Genomic DNA, 21,519 nt, shown 5'->3' on the forward strand with positions numbered 1-21,519 from the left:
GGGGGGCAGAGGCCCCCCCAATTTATTTATTTTTTTTTTTAATTATAATATGTATATATATTTTTTGAATTCTTTTAACATTTTGGTCCAAGATAATTACTCTTGGTCCCCCTCTCCCCAAACATTTACAAATTGGCCCTTAGAACCCAACCAAAAAAAAAAAAAAAAAAAGCCCATCACTTTATTGAAAAATTTTAAATTGGTGAAAAATACTATATCTAAGTTTTGTCTTCAATATATATATTTACAGTGAGCTACAAATTTTAGTAGATAAATATGATAAATTTATGTATCATCGTTTACAAAAAAGTAATTAACATTTGTTTATTATGTGTTGAAGTGGACCTAATCACATGCTTTAACACATGAGCTTATAAGTATTTTTAGTAGACTAAGAATATATATATATATATATATATGAATATATGAGCTTTTCTTATCTTCTCTTTGTTTACATATTTCTTTTTAATTCTCAATTAGTAGAGTTGTAAGGTTTAAAATTGATGAAAGATTTGAAAATTAATTAAATAAATAACAAAAAAGAACTAATGAAAACATTAATTTATATAAGATAGTCTCATTTAGTTACAAGTCAAGAATTTTTTTAATGTATGTTTGCCCCTCCTAAGTCTGGCTACGTCCCTGCTTGGGGGCCATGGCCCCCCTCCCCCAAATTTTAAAAAATTATTTTATATTGTGTATAAGTATTAAAAACTTTAAATTTTTAGCTACAAAAATAGAAGCTAACCTCTCAAATGTTTGAGTTAGTCCAATGATAGTCTTAAAAACCAATAGAATTTGTCAATTGGTCTAGTAGTTGTAGAGATAAGGTAGTTTTTGTTTTCTCTAATTCGTTTTTTGTACATGTTTAATATCAAATTAGACTACTTTTGTATAGTATTGGAGCTTAAAAGATGATATGTTCCCCTAAAAAATTATCTTGCGAATATTCAAATGTGAAAATTGTTAATTTTATATACAATATATTTATAAATTATTACCTACTCTAGTATCAAAAAATAAATATTTATATTTGTGTATGTGTATGTGTGTTTACGCATGTGTGTGATGGTTTATCTTAACTCGAGACTAATATATTAGTAATAAAATTTGCCCCTCTAAACAAAAAATCCTAACTCTGCCCCTGTGTGTATAATATGTATAACTTTTTGTCCATGCATGGATTCAAATTTGGAAGTCCGTTCGAGAGGTGTGGGGACTCTAGATTAAGATATAGCAAGAGATTTCTTGCATGTGACTCATGTAGTATAACTAACACTCCAACTAAAGCAAAAACCCGGCCAACACATTTCAAATCTCTCTCTATAAAACATTGAGGTGCTTATTCTCATGCAACATTAATTTTAGATAGTTTTGCCTTTTTTTTGTTGAATAAAAAAAAAATGGGGTCTCTGGTGTGAACTCATCAATCCCACACCATATGATGTTAATAAGTAATACCACGTATACCATTAGAACTTTACTGGAATTATTGCTCAAATTGCTCACCAAGTGAAGCAATTCGAGAAATCCTACCATCAACCCACACCCACAATAGTTAGATAAATTTAGTTATGATCACTTCTCACATCATTCTATTTGTTAAGAATATAAAAAGAGAGAGACTGAAAATGGTTTGTATATCAATTTATATTCTATATGTATAAGCATGGTTTTTAAAACCAAACTAGTCAATGAACCGGTTTGGCACCTAGTTTCCAGTTTTTATTGATTTTTGACCGTTTTGGTCGGTTTTACCGAACCGAATCAGTGGCCAGTTCCCGATTGAACCAGTTGGATTGGCTAGTCTGGTCTAGTTTTTAAAACCTTGGGTATAAGATTGTCACTTTTTACTTTTCACTTCATGTTTTTTTTGTTTTTCAATTACTAAATGTAATCTCAACAAATTAAAAAAAAAAAAAAAAAATGGTATTGGCTTATTGCATATGCAGAGGGCGAAGCAGGCAAAAGGATCCGGCAGGTCCCGATCTTTCTGCGTATCACGACATGACAAAGAGTCACATGACGGCAAAGACCACTAGACTAGAGTTCCAACATATTAAAGTACAATCTTTCATATTCATTTTGTTTAATTTCTGTTCTCTGTATTTTTTTTTCATTTTCGTTTTCTTTTAAATACTATATAAAGTTTTTACTAATCCCGTTAATTTCTTAGAAATTTTAGTTAAGTTGTTATTCTAAAATAATCTTCAAGAATGGGGTAGGAACATAAATCCATTATGTTTGCCATCACCATTTGGTCCTTTGGTATATGAAAGATAAAAATCAATAAGTCGATGACACAAAAGAATATATATATATATATATATATATAGCACAACAACGATGTCACATAAAACTATAATTTCATCAATAATAACTTGTCACTTGTCACCTTAATAAATCATTAAAAATTATGATTTTTTTTTTTTTTCACGAAAGAAGATAGGATTTTGTTTTATATCTCAAACATCACTCAAATCATAATTTTCAACTTGATATGGATATAAGCATAGAGAAGGGCACATCACCTACTAGTAGACATGGAAAACAGGTCAGGTTTGAGTCAGGTTAATTTCAATTTCAGGTAAAAAAATGAGTTATTTTAAATGGGCCGAGTTAATTGGATTTAGGTTGACTTGTATTTTTTTACATTTAATTTTTTTTTTTTTTTGAAAACATGTACCTGTATTTTTTTACATGAAAATTTTGATAAACACTGCAACAAATTATTTGGTGTGAAAAAAACATTGTAATCATGTGCATATATAACTTACCAATCAAAAAAAAGTATTGTCATCATTTCTTGACTAATGAATTGAATGGCCATAAACCATATATTTTTATGCTTGAGAGGACATAATTTTAAAAGCGGGTGTGAGGCATGATGATAATTGTGCATAAATGCATTTTTGGAAAGAACGCAGGTGAAAATTCTAATTAATGAAGTTATATAGTTACAGTTAAGTTGATAAACATGAAAAGGGGTCTAGTTTACTGTTTGTAAAATTGCTTATATCTTGATTAGATGCAATTGCTTGATCATGAGTTACTTTAATAATAAGGACATATTAGTAATTTACTTTATATTATTCGAGTTTTACATCCTCTTCACTATGGAATCACGTCCACTCTAACTGTAATAGTTCATCGATGTCTAAGTCAGCTACTATATAAAATCAATGGAATTCAAAACACCTAACAAAATGTTAAATTGAATATTTGGACTACAACAATGTTGTTTTTCTCAAAATTGCCCTTGTACTTACAAAATGTTTTGAAAATGTCATTATCAGTTATCTAAAAAATGAAAAATGCTGATGCATCAAATAAAATTCATGATATAGTGAGGCCACTTTAATGACATGGAGTTTATATGACACGAATTCGGTTTGCATGTCATTTTTTTTTTTTTTTACATACATATATCAACATTTCAACCCATCAATTGATGTAATATTTAAAAGTATAAGGACTAAAGTAAATCATTTTAAAATATAAGAACAATTTTGAAACATAAATCAATTATTAAGAATTATATAAATATTTATCCAATTTTCCTCAAAAAAAAAAAAAAATATATATATATATATATATACATCCAACTTAATATATACAAAAATGCCCGTGGTTTACCTTCTAGTTTATTTCTCGCTTGAATTACCACAACTTTTTGTTTTTTTTTTTTTTTTTTTTTGGGCTGAAGAATTACCACAACTTATGATGTTATGCACACAAAAAATTACAATTCATGTACAAAATGACAAAAACACACTAAAAAAAAAAAACCTTTCTACTGTTTGGGTTTTTTCCCCCTCTTTCTTTTGAGAAGAATACTGTTTAGGTTGATCATTAGATGAGCTAAGTTGTTGCAAAGATTACCAATAGCTCATGGCTAGAACGGTTTCACAAAAAAAAAAAAAATATATATATATATATATATATGGATTTTAATAATGTGTGTCATCGGAATTGAAAAAGTTTTTCCAATAAAAATTTTTCAAAAATAGATTTGTTAATGTGTGTTCCAAGAGTACATATTAACCGGATCTTTTATATATATATATATATATATTTTTTTTTAAAAAAAAATTGTGAATTTATGAGGGATGAAGCTGAGGGCAAGGAAATAATTAATATTAACCCAAAAAAAGAAGGCCATTGAATAAGAAAGACGTTAAAAACTTTTTAGAAAGCAAAGCTGGCACTGCAAAGCGCTCTGATTATCGCTATTTTTGGCATCAATTCGGGATCAGAGCTAACCAAAGTCAAAAATCCTCTCTCTCTCTCTATAATCCCATTTTCAAAAGCATCCAAAGTTGATCTATCGGTATCAACCTGGTAGTTGGTTGTTTAAGCATCTACGCCTTTTGAGGAGAGCTACCTCTCTCTCTCTCTCTCTTCCTATATATACCTCTCTTTGTCACTATTGTTTCTTGTGCAGTAGTAGTAGTTGCAGTAGTAGTAAATTCAAAAGCAGAGCTTTGTGTTTGTATATATTTTACTTTTTGCAACCACCTAGGCTAGAAGAGAGGAAGAAGTAAAAAGAAGAAGAATATGGAGGTTCGGTCCAGCAGAAGAGGCAGAGAAAGAGAGAGCAGCCCAGATAGGGTCAAAGTCTACAACATGCATCCAAGGGTGGTCAAACCCATCAAAAAAGTCCAAGTTGTTTACTATCTCTCAAGAAATGGCCATCTTGAACACCCACATTACATGGAAGTCACCCATTTAGTCAATCAACCTCTTCGTTTAAGAGGTATTATTCCAAAAATCATTTATTTCCTGCTTCTGTAAATTTGGTGTACAATGTTATTAGCAATGTTACTTATTTTTTTCCTGTTTTGTCATTGTCAAATTAATAGATGTAACGGAAAGGCTTACTGTACTTAGAGGCAAAGGCATGCCCTCTCTATATTCCTGGTCTTGTAAAAGGTACATACATTATTGATCTCTTTACTCTCTGCAGTGAGATTGAACTGAGCCTCTTAAAGAACTAAAGGGTTTGATTGCTTATTTTTAATTAGGAGCTATAAGAGTGGGTATGTGTGGAACGACTTGGCTGAGAATGACATAATTTACCCATCTGAAGGAGCTGAGTATGTGCTTAAAGGGTCTGAACTAGTTGAAGGTTGCTCTGGTTTGTCACTTTTCAAAACCCAAAACCATGCATTTTGATTTTTGTGTTGGTATTTATCAAATTCTTTACCATTTGAACACAATGGCATTGCTTCTTTACTTTTCCTTGCAGAAAGATTTCAACAGCTTCATATAACCAACGGGCAACAGATTATTCAAGAACCAAATTACCACCCAAAGCGCAAACAGCTAGCCCCAAGTCCAAGCCCACAAAGAGAACAAGAAGACCAGGAATACGAAGAATTCGAAGAAGAAGAAGAAGAATACGAAGATGGAGAGAAGGCAAGCTATACCAGCTCCACCACACCACACTCTCGCTGCTCCAGAGGCGTCTCCACTGACGAACTCGAAGACCATGAAACCCAACCACCACCACCACCCCCACCACCAAAGAAAAACCCTACTGATCATCAGTACACTCTAATCGACTCGTCGTATATCTCTGACAAAGCCAACCAAATCAGCAACAACAACAACAACTCCTCCAAACGATTTCAGGACAACCCAGTTGGCGGCAACCAAAGCAAACGATTCGAAGGTGGTGACAGAGTTGTCAACCAAAGCAGCAGCAGCAGCAACAACAACTCGAAACGATTCGAAGATGGGGACCCAGTTGGGAACGAGTCAGCACAGACTCGGAACTCGGTCCTGCTCCAACTCATTGCGTGTGGTGGCTCTAATAAATCAAAGGGTGGACCGAATGTGAAGCATCATGTTTCAGTGAAAAAGAGTGTGAGCCTTCACAAAGGTGTTGTATGCAAGAGTGCAGTGAAGGTAGGAGAGGAAGATTATTTGATAAGGTACATGTCTGAGAACCCAAGGTTCGGGAATTTTCAGTCAGAGGAGAAAGAGTACTTCAGTGGCAGCATTGTTGAGTCGATGACTGAGGACCGGCCTATTGGGGTTGAACCGGTGCTCAAGAAATCCAGTTCTTTTAACGAAGAAAGGTCAGTGAGTTTTTCATTTAAACTTGTCGCCTATGAACTGTTTTTCATAGTTTTAAACACATTAAAATAGTGATTAAAGTTTGAAATCTCTAAGTGTGTATAATAAACACTGCTACGCAAATAAATGTCTATTGGTTTTAATTTGTTTCATAGTCCATACGTGAGTAATGTGACCTAGTGGCATGAATATTCACATTAAAACCATATATTATAATCTGTTAGGGAATTTGGATTTCTTGGCTTTCTATATGATATAATGGGAAAATTTGTTACATATTTGTGTGAATCCACCCAAAATGTGTAATATGCCTATTAATTAGGGCTAAGGTTTAGGCAGCAAAACTCATAAAGAAAAAGATATTTGTTACTATGCGTTCGTTTGGATTGGTTGTTTGTAGTTGCCTTTGGCGTTTTGGACCAGCGTGCCACGCATTGTTCATGGACCAGTCGGACCAGGAAAAACACAGCAAGTTAATTATAGAGTATTTTCAGCTTTAAAAATTATTTTGTTACTGTATTTTAAACAATAAGTTTTCAATTTTTAACAAAATAAACTGTATCCAAACAGACCAATAAATATATAACCCTTTTTTTATAGTAGAAATGATAGGATGGTTTTTTTTTTTTTTTTTTTAATTTTTTAGGAAAGAATGATAGGGTGGTTTTATGAGTCTAGCTAGTTTTTTTTGTCAATTCTTCTAGGGACACCCTTTATTGCACATTGTGCAATAATTTGCCCAAGTGTGGATTATATCACCTATACATAGGTAAAGTAATTTAATCATTACTTCCCAAATTTATGACAAAAAGTGTCATTGAACATTTTTTTTTTCTTTTTAACATAAAAATGCTTAAACTTGTAATTTTTCTATAAAGCATATTTGACTTTAAAAATTCAAAATGGATTTTACTGACATGTATCCTTAATTTTCATTTTTAAAAAGAATTTTTTTGAAAATTAAAAAAGTAATAATAATTTTTTCAATTTTTGAAAAAATATTTCTAAAAATAAAAAGTTTAATTTATATCCTAAGGATAAACACATTAACCGGATTCATCTAAAATTAATAAGAATTTTTATTTCTTTTATTCTTTCTCTCTTTGACTTGTCAAAATTTTGTGTACGTTGACTAATGATTAATGCCTTATTATCACTCAAAAAGAAAACATTCAAATTTTGTCTTATCGTGGTATTTATCATGTTAGGAGCAACAAGGCAGAGTTGGTGGAAGCGGTGGAGGAAGAGAAAAGAGAAAAGGCATCAGTGAAAAGTAAATGTATCCCTCGTAAGAAATCTTCTGCTTCATCGAAACCAACCAAGAAATGACGTATCTCTGTCCCATTCAGTAAAGCCGTTGGATTTGTAATAATTTCAGGGTTTACTTTGGGCTAAGTTGTATAATTACGAGAACTGTGGGTGCTTTGAAAAGTTGATAAAAAAGTAGTAAAATCTTAGGGGTTGTTGAAAGTGAAAGGATTGGTCCGATTCTCTGTGTCCTTTGATTTGGTTGCAGAAATCATATGCCCGGCCATACTCTCTGTCTTTGAGTGCTAGCTTTTATTAATATTTAATGGGACGTTGATAATCTTTCATTGTTGGACTGTAATATCATTTACCACGATGGTGAATCACGTGCAACCATGTTGTTTGGCATTGTTTTTTTTTTTTTGATTTGGCATTGTTAATGTGAGCACAGTTGCTCATCTTGAGCATCGAATCTCTAGTTTAGCTTGTGATTTTGTTGAGAAGTTCATGGATTTGGGCATGATTGAAAAAAATAGAGTGGCTGATCTTGAGTGCATAATTTGTTAAGGTCTCAATTAATAAGTCTCTAATAAAATTAGATATAGCTAGAGTGAACAAAAACAAGCCAATAAGACAATTGAGAGATTACAAAAGATTTCCAGCTTAGTACGAAGTTTAAGGAATTCTAAGTTACAAAAATTACTTTATGAGTTTGGATAAGCTTATTTTTGTTCAATTTATTTTTCTTATTATTTAAAAATGTGGTTGTAATCTAAAAAATGTGATATCTAAGAAAATTGCAACCTCCCTTTTATAATGAAAATAAGTTAAACCAAACAAGATGCTAGATTATATATTTTTCTCCTAAGTTTCCTATATATGCTTCCCTTTTGCAAGTGATTGTTATTAGAATGGGTCACTTGTCTAAACATCCTTAACCAAAAGTAATTATTTTTGGTCATCTTATATGGTAGTTGCTTTTTTTTTCATCTTTATTGATTGTGTGTCATGTAATCCCTACATCTTAAGGGATAGTTACTTGTTGACATAAAGCATCGCTATTATATTAGAGATAAAATTTTATAACTTCTCAGGTGACAACACCACTTTTAAATGTATACACAACTAAAACCACTTAATTTGTTGTGCAACAATTACATCAAGTGACACAAGCTATTATGAAAAAAGGTGTAAAAAACTTGTGACACTAGATTTATTGGATAACTTGAGTGAGTGTTATTAGCTCTTTCAAACAATTGTCTTCTCAACACATCATCTATAATTCCCTAGTTTCTCCATATAGTTTTTCCTTTTCTAATTATTTCTTGAGATAAATCAAATGCATGTGCATTTATATGGCTCATTAGTTCTATGTATGTAGGTCATTTTTTGAAAAATGTATCTCATACATTTGATATATACATTCTCTCTTTCCTAGTATGTGAGTTTAATAGAATTATGAGACCTACATATTATGAGAGAGATGATACATATACTAGATGCATAAGATAATTTTTATAATTGTTGACATTTAGCTTCTTATTACCCTTTAGCATTGTGCACATATAGATAATCCAAGGCTTCTTTTGTGTGTGTGCATATGTGCATATGCATGTAATTGGAGTAATATCACTTTCATCCATATATACTATGATATGATATTTATTTTGTAACAATCAAAATAAATTAACTATGTTAGCATTTGTGATATACATTGGATCCCTATATGTTGTTACATTTATAAAGGCCAATCTAATTTCATGTGGTTTATGAGACAAAACAATTAGGTCATAACTGTTCACATACAAAGTAAATTGTTCTATTATCATTGTACGAAAATTGTTAAAGTCTTTTGTCACAAGTAAAAAACAATTAATGTCTTGACCTAATAATAAAGAGCGATCATCATGGAATAGTCGTCATGAATTGAATTCTACCATATTATTGTAAGAAAACCTAATTATATCATTGTAGGGCCTTAGCGTCTAATATATGAAATAGGAATAAGACATTGAATGGGTTATAAATGTCTAAATTATTTGTAGTGGGCTTGGAAGCTCACTTATAGGCCTATATCTCTCTTGATGACAAAGAGAGATTTTTTTTTTTTTTTTTTAGTTTGTTTTAGAAGGCCCCTATAGAAATTATCTTATTTTTCTTATATAACATAGAAAAACACACATATATACATATATAAACCCATGAATTATATGTCTTCTTAAACCTCAATTTACATCATAAGTCAAGGTAGTCGTTGCTTGGAATATTATTGTTTTTAACTAAAAATTTTTACCCCTTTACAAATATATACTAATAATTAAAAATTTAATTATGGTTGAAAATATATTATTTGAGTTAATTAGATAAAATGAATTTTGTTTATAAAATTATAAAAATTAGGTTCATCAACATTGTATTGTGAAATTTATATATAATTTTACTTCAAAATGGAATATTTATATTATCAATTAATTATAAATAATAGTTTGATATATTATTAATTTATTTACAAAGTTGTGCAATCCAATTTGAAGTTTGTATAAATAAATTTTAAACATTTATATAAATAAATATATAATATTATATATGTAAGGTCACGGTTTGAGTCCTAAGCCCAAAAGATAAAAGGATCTAGGTCCAAAGAGCCCAATACAATAAATTTGTAGAGAGTGGATTGAAAAACTATACTCTAACAAGTTGGGTAATGAATATAATAGATCCAGATGACAAGAAAGTAAAGATAAACTAATTTTATCTAAAGAAAAACCTTATCTCAATTTGAGGAAATCAATTCTTGTATATATTTCTTGAATTTGATTACAAGTACAGTTCTTAGTGCTACAGTATTCTTCTCTCAAATTTTCGATCCCCATCTCTCAGGGTCTCCCTTCTATTTTATACTATCTTTTTCTTTCATCTCTGCCCTCCACGTGTAAATTAGATTGTTGGTGTTGATCCTTGTCACATCAACACTTTTCTAAAATCTTTGGGAAGTAGCTATAAGGCTGAAAACTACTGTTTAGGTATCACTTCCTCATCAAGGTGGTAGCAACTTTCCCTTAGATATTTCCCAGCTCCCATTTGTCCTGTACTTTCACAATGCATATCCTTATCAATAGAACCTCCTAGAATGTCACTCTGGATGACAGAACGCACCTTCTAACCTCTGCTTTGTTTAGCCGAGGAAGTACTCCTACTTGGCCTACCTTCCCCAACCCTCTCATTTGCAGCTTGCTCATGAAATTTTGAGTCTTTCACCTTCACTACTGTTTATTTGTTCTCGGACCACTAAACATCCTCAGACAAGGCTCAATGCCCAACATATATTCTTGGCCCCCTTATCCCTACAATATATATTTTAATTGAGTCCCATACTTGTAATTTGCTTAAGAAAACATTATTATATTTGAATTTAGCTCATTTGCTAAATGAATGAACACATACAAAAAAATTTCTTGAATCAACTTTGAATTGTTTATAAACAATATGGTTCATTTATAACGATACTCTCTTATAGCGATGTAAAGCACCATTGTTTCAAAAGCTAACCCCATTTTTCCCACTAGAATATATGGGATTTTTGAAAGTTGGAACATAGAAGGGTGATGAATAATACTAATTTGATATAAATAGATACAAAATATTTTAGAAATAATTATTGAAATAACATGGTATAATTGGTACTAAACAAACTAGTGTTATAATTAATCCAAATCCACATGTAAAAGTGAATTACTCTAATCATAATTTTTTATATTAGCATATATATATATCTCTGTGTGTGTAAAAGGATATATTATTAATTGTGCTCTCTCACCCCCCACAACCACAACTACTTTAATATTATTTATGTATTTTTTTTTCTTGATATATAGATGTTGTCATCGTTGTGAGAGAAAGAAGTAGAGTTAAAAGTTAAAACAATAGACATAAGACCAAAAAAAAAAAAAATTTGGTAACTTAAGTTAAACCCTCCCAAGTCCCAAATACTTCATAACTTCTTTTAAAAATAATAATAATAATAATAATAATAAAAAAAAAAAAAAAAAAAAAAGAGAAGAAGAAGAAAAAAGAAGGTGCTTCATGAGATAACACTTGTGTTTTTTGGGGGGGGGGGGGGGGGGGGGGTGGGGGGTGTAAAAGAAAAAAAAAAAAAAAAAAAACTCTTGCAGTCTTGTGTTGGTGATCTCAGACAAAGTGGCATTGAGCGCCAGTCCACTTATACTTCACTGGCTTCACCCTATTGTTGTAGCTATCCCATCCTGTATTAAGATGTACGTGATGCCCTACACTACTATTTGTTACGTATTAAAGGGTTGAAAACTTGTCTGGACTCTGGATTCTTCTGGACCACTAACAATTGTTTTTTTGTTTGGTTTTTACTAACAGTGATGGGAAGGACGAAGAGTACTGAAGGCCCATAAATAAATTTTACAAAACTCTGGACCAACTTTTAAGCCTAGCCTCGTGTAATCGTGTTAATTACTTTGTCTTACATAAGGTAACCTGTCGCCCTTTGAGGTCCAACGTACGGTATCGGTTTTTTTTTTTTTTTTTTTGGAGAAACAAACAAACACAGAAGAGAGGAGGGGGAAAAAGATTTTAATACAAAGGTACGTCACAACTCTACACAAAAGTTATGATAATTTTTAAAGGGAGATAAAACAAGTTATACTACATACATCACACTCTATTACGATATCAGTTATTTGAAGCATGGGCCGAAAATATGTACTAATTAGGCTAATGAACCATAATTATTCTTGATAACTAAACGGAGGTTGGACTGGAAAAAAAAATTATATTCATTTATTTCAACAAAAAAAAAAAGATTTAAACTCAAGCCCATTTTTTTAAATTATTAAACAAGTTAAGTTCAAATATAATAATAATAGTTTTGGTAAACACACCTTGTGAGTATAAGACTCAATTTAAGTAAAATATAATATTATATGTTTATATTAATACATATGTAAAAACATACTCATATAGATTTTAGATTGAATTGCATTAGTTTGTAAATAAGATATTATATATATATAGTAATTTATTGATAGTATAAGTTCTCCATTTCATAAATAAAAATTATTTTGTATTTTAACAATACAAGGTTCATTAACAAAATTCATGTCATCTAATTATCTCAAATAATATAGTTTCAACTGTAATTTAATTATTAATCATTAGCATAGATTCATCTAATTTCAGGACAACATAGTTTTTTCTGGTTGTTAATACTTAATGGGTCATGCTAACGAGTACTCTAATGGCACTGGTTAAGAATCCATTTTAGGAAAGTTTTGACACCACTTTTATGAGAAATGAAAAAAACTATTAAAACATTAATTGTTTTTTTTTTTCCCATAAAAACTTTCTTTAACTGGATTCTTAACCAGTGCCCTAAGGGCACTCGTTAGCATTTCCCATACTTAATAGGTGATTTTAATAAGCTTATGGACTCATCTGAAAAGTAGGGTGGTAGGCTCATTCCCTTGGCTCAATCATTCTGTTTTGATAGTCTTAATTATTGTAATCCATGGTCTGTTTGGATACTACTTATCATTAAAAACTAAAAACACTACAGCGAAATAATTTTTAAATGTATAAATAATGTCATGGGATCTAATTTTAAAGTTAGATTTGCGTTTTTCCGTACTTACAGATTCGGTGAACAGTGCATGAGACCCAACCAAAAAAATGCTGACGCGCAATCTGCCGCTATCCAAACTCAGCCCTAATGGAGTTGGGTTTTAATTCACATAAATATACATAGAGTTATAGACCACCTATCAATTGGAATAGGGTCAAAACATAAAATCCTGTTGATTTCTTCTTCTTTTTTTCTTTTTTTTTAGAAACAAACACACATAAGAAAGAAGAAAAGTGGTTCTAATACAAAAGCATATCACAACTTCACTTAAAAATCATGGTAACTTTTAAACTGTTGATGTTTTTAATTTAACATTTAACCCTTTGTGATATTGTTTTATGTGTAAAATAATAATTGTGTAACACTTGACCCTTACTCCCTGAGGTATTGTTTTAAGTGAAATTCAACTTTAAATATTAATATACCTCATTACATTAGCAACATACTTTTCATTACAGTTTACGGTTAACACAAAACATTGCCGCTTGAGTTTTTTTTTTTTTTTTTTTGGTAACATTGGGTTTAGTATTAGGAAAATGTTAACGAATGCAAGTATTGGTTTATAAACTATTTTTAGAAACATTTTATAAGAAAATAATAAAACAATTAATTTTTCTGATTACTTTATATATTTTCTATAAAAATGGTATTAAAATTTTTTTTAATATAATTTATTAATAATTACTCTAAGGGCATCCTGTTTACATAATTCTTAAATATTATACTAAAAACTTCAACAAAGGTTTTTGTGTCTTGAGGGGAAACCTAGCTGGAGATTTTGTGTACTTTTCTGTTCTTTTTACTTTGATCATGCAAGTGAGCCATCTAGGCTAAATTTAGTTTTGGGCCCATGGAGTTAAGACTTTTGGTGGGCTTTGGTGTATAATTTGATATATTTCATACCTTCGTATTGAAAGTTCAAGCCCAATAGTAACATTTCCGAATGTTGACCTCATGTGATGCACAAATTCATGGTTTCTCAAGGATCAATGAGCCAGTTGGTCAATAGCATTATAGCACCGCCTCTCATACGAGTGAAAACTGAAAAGGAAAGCTTTGTCCCTAGAGTCCAAACAACAATGTCTATAATTAGAGCACTCACAGCAGTGGTGCTATATAGATATAATGTTATTTTTTAACTCTCAAACACCAAAAACCCATTACGCAGCAGTGGAGCTAAATCTAAAAAGATTTAGCTCCTCAGCTGCAGTGCACATCTATCTTTAGATGTGCACTGTAGCTCAAAGCTAAAAAAAAAATATAAAAAAAAAAAAAAAAAATTATTACACTTCTCTCTCCTCTCTCATTAAAATATTCCTTTCCTTTTCTCTCTCTCTCTCTCTCTCCGGCTTCTCTTCTTTCTTCTTTCTTCCTCAATTTTTTTTTCTCTCTAACTCGCCGATCTCCCTCATCTCCCTCATCCCTCAGCTCGCCGGCCAACTCCCTCACCGTCGACCTGTTCCGCCGACCCAGCTCGCCGACCCAGGCCAAGCCCCATCGCCGATCTCCCCAAGCCCCATCGCCTAGTCCGTGCCCCTCCGCCGACCTCAACGTTATCAGCCCAAGCCCCAAGCTGCCGATCCACGCCTCCGACCCACGCCTCCGCCCAGTCCTCCAATCAGACCCACGCCATCTCTCTATTCTCTTTGCTGTGATTGAGTTTGTTTGTTTGTTTTTGTTTTTGTTTTTGTTTTTTTTTTTTAATGCATTTTCATATGGGTTTGGTGGCTCTGGTGGTGGTGGTTGATTTTGGCTATGGTAGTGGTGGTGGATGATTTTGACAGTGGATTTGTGGATTTTGGTTGTGGTGGTGGAATGATGTTTGATTTTTTTTTTCTTCTGTGGGTTTGATGGCTATGGTGGTGGCAATGGTGGTTGTTGTGGCTATGGTTTGGTGGTACGGTGTTTGATTTTTTTTTTCCTGTGGTTTTGGTGGCTGTGGTGGTGGATTGGTGACTATGATGGTGGTTTGATTTTTTATTTTGTTTGTGGATTTGGTTGTCTGGTGGTGGTGGTAGTGGTGGTTGTGGCTGATGGTAGAGGTGGTTGTGGATGGTGCTGGGTTGTTTTTTTGGTAGTGGGATATATTATTTTATTGTGATATTTATATTATTTTATTGCGTTGATAGCTAAAATCAGGGGCGGAGCCACGTAGTGGCTTGGGGGGGCCCCGGTCCCTGCAAAAAAAAAAAAATTCCATTCGAGTAGGTAGAAAAAAAAATTGGGCCCCCCCAGTACTGGACAGCCCACCCCCCCCCCCCCCCCCCAATGCTCAATTCTCAACTATTCTCCCAAGCCTAGCTCAAATATACTCCCAAGCCCAACTTTAGTTTTAGGCCTTTATCACCTTATGTACTCTAAATAAAACAAGCTGGCCTGCTCAAGTCCAAACACTAAAAACAAAACTTCACTCTCTTCATCTCAAAAAATCCACCCACTAACCCACGGAATCCTTTTCTTTACTTTTTATTCTTTTGTTTTGTCTTCTTTGATACACTTCCATTTGCATTGGTACCGTTGCCTACCTCCCAACCCCCAAAACTCCAGTCCTCTGTACTCACAGTCCCAAAAAAAAAAAAAAAAAAAATCCTGACCAATTTTTTCTTTCTTCATCAGCTTTAGTTTTGGAACTTGGTGACTACTTTGTGACTGGTGAGTTTTCTGCTCTTTCTTAAGCATTAGACATTCATCTCTTTTTAATGTCTTTTTTTTTTTTTTTTTTTTTTCTCAACTATCTACACCTAAATATTCACATGCTCTTTATATTTTCATAGATTTTTAGAGAAATACATGATTGAAGGCATGGGGAGATTATTTGTGATGAGTCTTGAAGGGAAGATCTAAAGTTGGAGGCAGTCAGGCAGAGGCAGTAAGCATTGCCACATGGGTGACCCATCTTTGCACTTTATGAAGACAAAGTTTCTAAGGTAAATTTTTTTTGATTTATTACCTATTTTTGATTAGTTAGATATCATGTCGCTGTGGATGTGGCTGTGAGTGTTGTTAAATTGTTTGGTTTATGTTGTGTACCAATACTCGTGTGTTTACTTTTTGTTTTTGTTTGAGGGGTTATTATTAATTAAAGTCGTATTAAAAATGGGTTGTATGTTTAAATTATAGTGGAAATTTTGTTTTTTCTTGAGAATGATTACATCCATATAACTAAGTAAAAATTTCTAATTAAAATTTTATTTTTTAAACTTCTTTTCAGGTTTATTTTTGAGTCATATTCTTAAAGCTAAAAGAATTATGAGCAAACAAAAAACAATTGATGCATTCTTTAAGAAAAAAGATGTTAGCAATTCAGAAATTAGGACACCTACGGCTGTAGAAACAAATGTTGATACTTCAATGCCTGGAACACCCTGACCCCTCCAAATGTTCAAGAATTCAATCTAAAGAGATAGATCGTGATCCATGATCACGTAAACAAATATGTGAATTCCCTATCAACAAACATGATGAAATCCGACAAGGTTATCTCAAAGAAGGTCCATATCAACCTAAAAATATAGACTATCCATACAACGATGATACTTATCGTCGTCGATTTCAACCTTCATGGTTCAAATCGGTCCCCCCATGTAAAAATTCTTGGCTACGCCCCTGGTTAAAATAAATCCACTGCTGCAGCATGTGTGTAGATATAATAGATAAAGTAACTTTTGGTGGAGCTAAAAAGCTAAATTTTTAGCTCCACTACTGTGGATGCTCTAATTATTTTATGCATAAAATATATACATCTCATTTCTACCTGTGTGAGACTCACACGTTGTGAAAAAGATTCAGTATATATCTCATTTATGAAATACCTTATAGTGGAACAATAAAAGAACCATGATTGTTTCACACTTTGATACTCATACTCTTTACATAATTACTAACAAAGTGTGGATGACACTTAAAAAATGTGAGCACCTAATTAATGTCTACACTTCTAGGTGCTGAGTGCTAAGAACACTAGCATTGGGGGGTGTAAAACCCCCCAAGTTGCTATTTTACAACCAAATTCACTAAAAACTCACTACATCCAAGTATGTAGTTGTAAAAAATTTGCCACCTTGCTACAATAAGTTGGCATATTTTCAACTTATTCACTAGCATCCGGGGATGCCAAAAAAAAAAAAAAAAAAAAAAAAAACTATTTTGCATCTTCAAATACCATTTATCTATTTTACCAACCCATTTTAGAATTCACTTTACACCCCAGTTTTTATTTTTACATACAACTCAATAAAATAATATAAACTACTAAATAAAATAATAAAAAATACTTCTTTTTCTCTTTCCTTCTATTCTTTTTTTCTCTTCACCCAATAAAAATATTTTTTTTTCTCATTTATGAGAACCAACTGTTCACAAGATGTAAAAAAAAAAAAAAAAAAATCCCAACCCCCAGATGAGGCTGTTTTTTCTCTTGTTAGTTGCTAAAATAGCAACTGGGGGGTTTTTACACCCCTAGTGCTAGTTCTCCTGTAACTCGGTGGTAAACTTAAATTTTATTATTGTAAGTGGTGTGTGGGTGGGTGAGAGAGAGAGAGAGAGAGAGAGAGAGAGAGAGAGAGAGAGAGAGAGAGAGAGAGAGAGAGAGAGAGAGAGAGAGAGAGAGAGAGAGAGAGAGAGAGAGAGAGAGAGAGAGAGAGAGAGAGAGAGAGAGAGAATTTTTTATATTATTTGTTGGTATAGTCAGGGCTGGCTGAATGGTAGAGCAATAAATGCGGTCGTTTAAGGCCCCAAGTAAAAAAAAATGCCCCCAAATTTTAACCAATAGGGTTATAAATAATCAATAGATAAAATAATATTTTTTTATTAAATGAAAAACAAACAAAAAAGTGAGAAAAATGCTTAGTCCACAATATTTTTCACAACACTTTTACAACAAATGCTAAATAGCAAATTGTTACAGCCTGTTATTGATGACAAAAAATAATTATAGTGGTGTTTTCAAAATAGAAAACAAGAAGAAACTTAAAACTTAGGATTTGTTGTGAAAAATATTGTGAATGTTGTACTTTTAAAAAATAAAATAATAATAAGAGTTGAGTTAACAAACTTTTACTAGTTTTCATCTAGTACTACCATTAGCACTATTTTTTTATTTACCACTATCAATTTGTCATATCAACAAATGTGAAAAGTTTTGTCAAATTTTTTATGTCTATAAAATTTCTAAAAAATGAAAGAATTCTACCTAGTTCATGTTAATTGGTAGTAATTTTGCATCTAAAACAAGATAATCAATCTTTCCTTTAGACCCCTAAATGCATCAAGCCGCCCTTGGGTATAGTTTATATTATATTAATGAATTGTATATAAAAATAAAAATTGAGATATTAGATAAGTTGTAAAATGGAATGGTAAAATAAATAAAGTAAGTTTTGAGAATGCAAAAAGTGTTTATTTTAGAATGCCATTGCTCTAAAAGTGCGAATATTGTGACATGAAACAAATAATTATTCTGACTTTGACCTTAGAATAATTTGCACAAATAAATGAATAATCACGTGCTTTCCTTCCCTATTAATCTCATAATCTGCACTTTGTGAAGTCTTTCTAGATGATTACTGCATAATAGTTGTGCTGGATACGATGGTTTTGTCATCGAGATCTAGAACATGCATTTAATGTCTCTCAATTTTTTGGCAATCTTAAGTTTTAGTCAACTCCTACCTTTGTAATTGTCCTTGGATCCGCTTAGGCAAAGCCTAAATCTTTCTCAAACTTGCTCATCCATCAAGCTAGGTTTTACACATGCAATGCAAGCAGAAGTTTATTGGCACTACGTACCTTCACCAAATAAAATGGCCGGCAAATATTATATGGTGAATGGAGATTTCTTAACTTAATCAATGTTCTTATCCTGGGAAGCTCTCTCATGCATTGTGCTTATAAAATTGTAGTCACCGATCTTCAATATTTGGAAAGAAATGCAAATTGCTCTAATCTATATGGTACTCAATTGACCTTTATCTATTCCAGGGACAAGAAAAAGAAATAATAAATAATATTTTCACACTAAATTTGATTTCTTTTACACTACTTACTTTCGTTAATACCCATCAACTTTGCCATTGTTATCCAAATATGGGATTTCACCACTTAACTAGCAGCAATAGTTATGCAGTGAATATTCCAACATTTAAAGTCACTCTATTGAGAAATTCTTATAATACAATTCACCAAAATTTTATCACGTCAATAATCATTTAAATAGATATCAAAATAGTGCTATATATTGGTGTTTGTTAGACATTGATGACATGGTAAAATACAATTAACTCATTTTATAATAAATGGAAAGAATTTTAAAATCCCCACAATGGAGTTATTTTAAGAATTCTAGAAGGTTTTAATTAATAAAAAAAAAAAAAAAAAAAAAAAAAAGAAGTCATAGTGGAGGTTGATATGGAATAGGTTTTCAGGATTATTTAAATTGACTATACTTGCTCAATGGTTCGGACAACTGGACTAATAAATTCTCATTCAAAGCCTTGTAGTTGAACTAGTAATTAACATCTCAACTCATTTGTAACTATTGAATTATTTAAAAAAAAAAAAATACAAACAAACAAAAAAAAAACTTTGATAAATTCTCTTATTATCTTATAATGAACTTAGAATTTTTTTTTTTTTTTTTTTTTTTTTTTATAATCTAGAAATATTCTTTTTTAGATTATGTATTCATGATGTTATCATGCATTGTACGTTAGTTTTTTTTCTCTTGCATGTGCTCAAGGTATTGATTCTTTTGAAGATGTAGCCTGCAAGTATTCTGCCTAAAAAATCCAATAATTCACTTAGAAAAACATACAGTATCAAAGCACCGTTACAAAGAAATTAGAATATCACATCCTCATTCCTCACCATGAGTGTGACAAATTCCAATGTTGATTATAATCCCAAAGTCCAAATTAACCAAGAAATGACAACATATTCATAAAACTATACAAATAGAAAATACTACAGTCTGTACCACCGACAACAATTAATGAGAAAAATTTTCAGAGAAACAAAACCAGCACAAGCCCGAAAGACTCGCTTTTGTTTCAATGGTTGCACATGTAAACAACACTTATACAATTCCCATTGACCCTCTCACCCCATCACTATAATAACTTGCCTATTTCTTCGACTTCATTTCTCATTTTCATTGATCATTAGTGTGTATCTCTCTCATTTTGCGAGTCACTACTTATTTCCTTGACAGCCATGGCGAGTACTAGTGCTAGACCCCTTATGTTGCTGGCACTTTGTGTCCTCCTCCAAGCTTTTATTAGCGCACAGAGCTCGGGGAGCCCCTTCAATATCATAGGACGTGTCTACTGCGACACTTGCCGATGTGGGTTTGAGACCCCTGCTACCAATTATATTGAAGGTACCAACATATATAAATCTCATTTTGAATACAGTCCTTTACTAGTCAGAGTTATAGTTATGCATGGTTGGCAATTTTGTCACTTAAAAAGAAAGTTTCATTGTCACTTTAATCTGATATGTTTTTCATTTCTTGGGAAGGTGGTTTAACTTTTGAAAAAACAAACTTGGCATTCCAAAACACTAGTCATTTTGTATGACATACTGATATATGTATGTGTCTATAGTAAATACATTTCAGTTCATCTTCTAGTCAAGTAAGAAGTAAATCCTGCAATTCTTGGTCTCATACCATACATTATCATTCTTTCTTATTTCTTTCCAAATGGTGATTTAGTTGTCTTGTATTGAACTGTCTATTGTGAAGATACTATAATATCAGTTTGTAATAGTTTGGATATCATGCTTGTTAATTAGGTGCAAAGGTTAGAATTGAGTGCAGAGATAGGAAAAGTCTACAGGTTGTGTACAGCAACGAAGGAGTGACTGACTCAACTGGAACATACAACATCTCCGTTGAAAATGACCATCAAGACGAAATATGTGAGTCCGTTCTTGTTAGCAGCCCAGTGGCTGACTGCAAATCAGCCGACCCAGGTCGTAGCCGCGCCACTCTTGTACTCACACGTTACAATGGTGTCATTAATGAAAATCTTTCCGCTAATGCTATGGGGTTCCTCAAAGATCAGCCATTGGCTGGGTGCACCGAACTGCTCCAGCAGTACGCACCTGATACATAATTGAAGGACCAATTTCAGTATGTTAGCTAGGTGTTGTTGGTTTAAATAATTTTTATGCTCTATGTTTACTTGTCATTGTTCTGAATGATAGTTGTATGTCATATGTGTCTCTTTAGTTTGTTGGACTTAAAAGTTCTGAACGTCATGTTTTCTACATCAATGTATCTTTGGTCACTTAATTGTGGCTTTCAAATTGTAGCTTCTTGTTTGCGTAACAAACCAGAGTTTATATAAAATTAATGACATATATACCAATTTTCTTAATTTCCCCCGATTGATTTGATGCACTACATATATTTATCCCTAAATATGTCTGTTGTTTATCAGAAATTTGATATGATTACTACCTTACGGAACTGATTCTTCTGAAATATTCTTTTGCTTCTCAAAGCTACAAAAGAATCAATGGTCCAAGTTAGAAAATCA

At 32.1% G+C, this 21,519-nt stretch overlaps 2 protein-coding genes across 3 annotated transcripts; both read left to right on the top strand.

Moving 5' to 3' along the window:
* Positions 1–4,324: 4,324 nt before the first annotated feature.
* Positions 4,325–7,715, top strand: LOC126690620 (protein SOSEKI 2). 2 transcript variants are annotated; one of them, XM_050385856.1, is made up of 5 exons: positions 4,325–4,756; positions 4,863–4,932; positions 5,025–5,128; positions 5,249–6,083; positions 7,290–7,715. In XM_050385856.1, exons 1-5 carry the CDS (start codon positions 4,558–4,560, stop codon positions 7,408–7,410), a joined length of 1,329 nt encoding a protein of 442 aa, XP_050241813.1. In that variant the 5' UTR covers positions 4,325–4,557; the 3' UTR covers positions 7,411–7,715. The 2 variants fall into 2 exon arrangements, with proteins under 2 accessions (XP_050241813.1, XP_050241812.1); XM_050385855.1 differs by having other exon boundaries at positions 4,330–4,756; positions 5,025–5,137.
* Positions 7,716–20,067: 12,352 nt separating this feature from the next.
* LOC126690621 (protein DOWNSTREAM OF FLC-like) lies at positions 20,068–21,357 on the top strand. Its single transcript, XM_050385857.1, has 2 exons — positions 20,068–20,354; positions 20,771–21,357. Exons 1-2 carry the CDS (start codon positions 20,189–20,191, stop codon positions 21,091–21,093), a joined length of 489 nt encoding a protein of 162 aa, XP_050241814.1. The 5' UTR covers positions 20,068–20,188; the 3' UTR covers positions 21,094–21,357.
* Positions 21,358–21,519: the final 162 nt, after the last annotated feature.

Source organism: Quercus robur, chromosome 6 (assembly GCF_932294415.1).
Source record: "Quercus robur chromosome 6, dhQueRobu3.1, whole genome shotgun sequence".
Lineage (NCBI taxonomy): Eukaryota > Viridiplantae > Streptophyta > Magnoliopsida > Fagales > Fagaceae > Quercus > Quercus robur.